This window comes from Elaeis guineensis, chromosome 10 (assembly GCF_000442705.2).
Source record: "Elaeis guineensis isolate ETL-2024a chromosome 10, EG11, whole genome shotgun sequence".
Classification (NCBI taxonomy): domain Eukaryota; kingdom Viridiplantae; phylum Streptophyta; class Magnoliopsida; order Arecales; family Arecaceae; genus Elaeis; species Elaeis guineensis.
The window spans coordinates 37,649,275-37,653,274 of NC_026002.2; the positions used below are offsets into that span (position 1 = coordinate 37,649,275).

Consider the following 4,000-nt stretch of genomic DNA (forward strand, 5'->3'; position numbering starts at 1 on the left):
GATCCACACGGCGACTAACTCCTTTCATCCGATTAAAGCTACATAATCGGACTCAGGAGTTGAGGGGCAAAAGTTGTGATAGATTCTCATCGCTAAGCCGACCTCAGTGGGGGACAGGCCTCATCAGAAGTTTGAGGTCAACAGCAAACTGGCTTCATCGAGAGGCTGACCTCATCAGAAGATCGAGATCATCAGAAGGCCGATCTCATCAGAAGGCTGACCAAATCAAAAGATCGAGATCATCAGAAAGCCGACCTCATCAAGAGGCCAACCTCATCAGAAGGTCGAGGTAATCAGAAAGCTGATCTCATTGAGAGACCGGACTCGTCATAAATCCGACCTCAACATTACCTGGACACATGATATCGATCCATGACCGATCTGCTCCAAAACTATTTGTAAGCAGAACGCTAATCTCGATTTGCTTCCGATCTTCTTCATCTTACTCTGATTAGTGGCCGATCTGAATCGACGACTGACTGGCACCACTCGATAGGCTCATTCAGTCGACTTCTAGGTCCCCTTCCTCCGACCCACATCGGGCCCAATCTCGACTCCGATCTCTCATCCTCCCACCAACCACAATCCTCGCTTGTGAACCGGGATCCCAAGGGACAGGCATCAATCGAGCAATTGAACCTCAAGCGTGGCCAAAGGGGACAATATTTCTTGTGGGGTCAGGACCAACGGCTCCTCTTCCGACTATAAGCTCAAGGTTCCCTATCCAAGCGTGGCCGCCACGGTATCCCGTTAGGTCACACCAAGTCACATCATCTCCGAGAAGCCCACACCACTCTCAAAGTCCTATCAGATGGCTCTTGCTTTTAATTACGGTGGCCCCCCTACATGCTATAAAGTGACAATACTCAAAAAGATCCAAAGGCCAGGCACGACGTCGCTCAAAGACATGATTAGGGATAAAAGGATCTTTTACGGCTTTCTTCTTCTTCTCAAGGCTCCCACGTCATCTATATAAAGAGGTAAATAGAGATTTTTCAGATACACCTCCACTCCTCATAAATGCTCGTTCTTTCCCACCGGTTGTGAAAAATCTGATTTGAGCATCTAAGAGTCCCCACTGAAGGTGGCTTCTATGGGAGCTTTTCTTATAGGTCCAATCACCGCTGACGCACCGGACGTCACTTCACTCCACTGCCTCTGGTCCCGAATAGATTCTAGCCGTAATAATTTTTATCGAAAATCAAAGCCTAGGCTTGGCCTGAACTATCTTTCATCTTCCTCATCCTACAATTCCAAATCATTTTCAATAAATATAATGAAGAAAATTCTCAAAAAAGTGGAATCTTGTCCACCACCATCAAATCTAAGCAGTGACAAGATTCTTGTCTTCAGAATATCTGACGGCTACTAGAATCAGAGAGGCTGGGAATTTGGGGCTTCTGGGAGTTGCGATATCATGTGTCGTGAGAAGAAGCAATGTTTTCTCTGAGCCATGGAAAGAGAGATCTTTGTTTGCAGCCAAAGCCAAGAGCTCTTTTTCCTCGAGACCCTTGGATGCCCACGGCTGCACCTCTCTGGGGTGTGTTTAGCTAATGCATCTTTAAATCACTTGATCTGCAAAGAACTAAAATAAGCCTCAGAATTGTAGATAAGTCACTTAGACAAAAAAGCAGTGAACTGGTAGAAGAAAACCACAAGATAATGGGGGGTTGAAGAAAGAACAAATGAGTCAAAAATCGTGTGACCTCTGGGGTTTTTTGTCAAACAGTGGGTGGATGCTGTGGCGTTGTGGTTTGGGAATGGCGAACAAAGGGGAGAACTGGAGTGGGGGTGATCGATCATCGCCCGAGCCAAGCGGGGTTGAGAAATCTTGGTCTCGAGTGGTGCAGGGGCCGCCACGGCAGCCCCGCTGGATGGAGCATCGGATTTCGCCGGAGGAGCTGGAACAGCTTCAAAGGTATTTTTTGAAGGTGCTCGAATTTTCAGAGGAGGCAATGATGGCGGCTCGGATGCAGTGGGAGGGTGTGTCCGTCCTGGTGCACAGTCTTGGCCGGTGAGTGCCGTCGGAGTGGATTGCGAAAGAAGTCAAGGAATGGGGCAAACTTGGGTACGATCCGGAGGCCTTCATCTTGGCGGAAGACCATCACTTAATCCGTTCCAGGTGGCGACGGACTGCGAGGGGGCTCTCTGTGGGGGGCAATGGTTTGTCGCCGGTCAGCTCCTGGCGGTTGAGCCGTGGGTGTCGGGATTCATGTTGGCGGTGAAGGTGGTGCGAAGAACTGTTGTTTGGGTTCTGCTGCTCAGCCTTCCAATGGTGTTTTGGGGGTCTGAGATGCTGAAAGGGATAGTGACGGAGGCGGAAAAGCCAGTGGCGGCGGATGAGTCCACATACCGCTGTTGGAAAACTGGGTTTGCTAGGTTCCGGGTTGAGATCGATACCGGTGAACCCTTGAAGCTGGGAGTCTTGATCCGGAGCCACCAAGAAGTCTTCTGGCAAGCGTTCGTGTACGAAAACGTGCCGGCCATCTGTTATCGTTGTGGCCGGATTGGGCACTCCGATGAGGAATGTCATTTCCCGTCGGAAGAGAAGGAGGGTGGCCATCTTTTGCGACCGGAGAACTTTATGGCAGTGGAGGGGGAAGCAGCGAGCGAAGTGCTGGCAACTGTGACCCCGCCGCGGATGGGACCGTGGATGGCCACCTCCCGGATTCGGCAGCCTCGACCAGTTAGGGTTCCGGTGAAACCCAAGGGGATGGTGGACTCCAATCCCGATTCCTCGACTCCCAACTCTTCTCCTTCCCGCCCTAGCTCCCCTTAGCCTACGGAGAGCTCGTTGGGTTCACCACCAGACTCCGATGGGTGGCAGAAGCCGTCCAAAGTGACCCGACGACGCTCGTCGGAGAAAGCTAAGAGCGATTCGGGCTCGGAACGAGTTGAGTCGGGGAAGGTGGACCCGGGTTCAAGGTCCTATCCCAGTTGGGTCTGGGTCTGGATGCCATGGAGGTGGCCTTGGTGGAGAACCAAAGGCTAATGGATCTTTATATGATGGAGGCGATGGGCTGTCACTGAAACGGGCCAGGAGCCCGGCCTGAGTCGCTCAGCCAGCCCCAACCCGAGATGGCGAATTAGGCTTGGTGGATGATGCTGATGCAGCCCAATTAGAGAGTATTTTCAGCGGACTGGCGATCGGGGGGGGGGAGGGAGGGGGAGGGCATAGCTTCGAAGCCTGTCCCATCTCAAAGTCCCAAAGGGTCTTCTTTGGCCTGCAGTCGGTCGGTAGCTCTCGTCGAAGATTTTCACTATCCAGGAAGATCGTCACCAATGGTGGTGACTCGCAACCAAAGGAGGTAGCTGCTCTCTCTCCCCTATCTCATTAAGGTGTCTCTCCGTCAGCTGGTGGATGGGTGGCTAACACTGGAGATGGGATGCGGGATGGTGAGGTTAGGGAGATGGAGTCACTGACAGCCATCACCATCTCCTCCTCGTCAGCACTAGCATCAGAGCGAACGTCTGCAGTGGATGGAGTTGGAGAGTCAGGAGATGGCTCCTGTATGGGCCACGAGGAAATCATGGGCCGGCTTAAAAATGCCTTATGGGCCATGGGAGATCCGACGGGCAACAATAAGGGGTGTGGGGAGTTGGGAGATCATGGTGATGCATCGGATAGGTCATTGCTGGCTTTGCCTTCCACCCATCTTACACAACCATGAAGTTTCTTATGTGGAATGTTCGAGGAGCGGAGAAGCCATCTTTCCGCTCTACCTTTAAAAGGCTTATGCAACAACACAACCCAGATTTGTGTGTTTTGATGGAGACTAGATTGTCTGGACCCAGCTTGGATTGTGCTAGGCATCATTTTTCTGCCAGTTGGGGTTTCCATGCTGTAGAGTCATAGGATTTGTCGGGGGATATTATTATTGTTTGACGGACTAGGATCATCCCTTTGGATGTGTTCCATCATTGTACTCAACTAGCCATTATTGTTATTACTGAAATGGATGGGTTTACTTGATTTTTGTCTGATGTGTATGCCAGTACT

General features: G+C 51.2%; 1 protein-coding gene across 1 annotated transcript; it reads left to right on the forward strand.

Moving 5' to 3' along the window:
- Nucleotides 1-1,571: 1,571 nt before the first annotated feature.
- LOC140852061 (uncharacterized) lies at nt 1,572-3,140 on the forward strand. Its single transcript, XM_073244780.1, has one exon. The coding sequence runs from the start codon at nt 2,054-2,056 to the stop codon at nt 2,777-2,779; it is 726 nt and encodes a 241-aa protein (XP_073100881.1). The 5' UTR covers nt 1,572-2,053; the 3' UTR covers nt 2,780-3,140.
- The last annotated feature ends 860 nt before the right edge of the window (nt 3,141-4,000 follow it).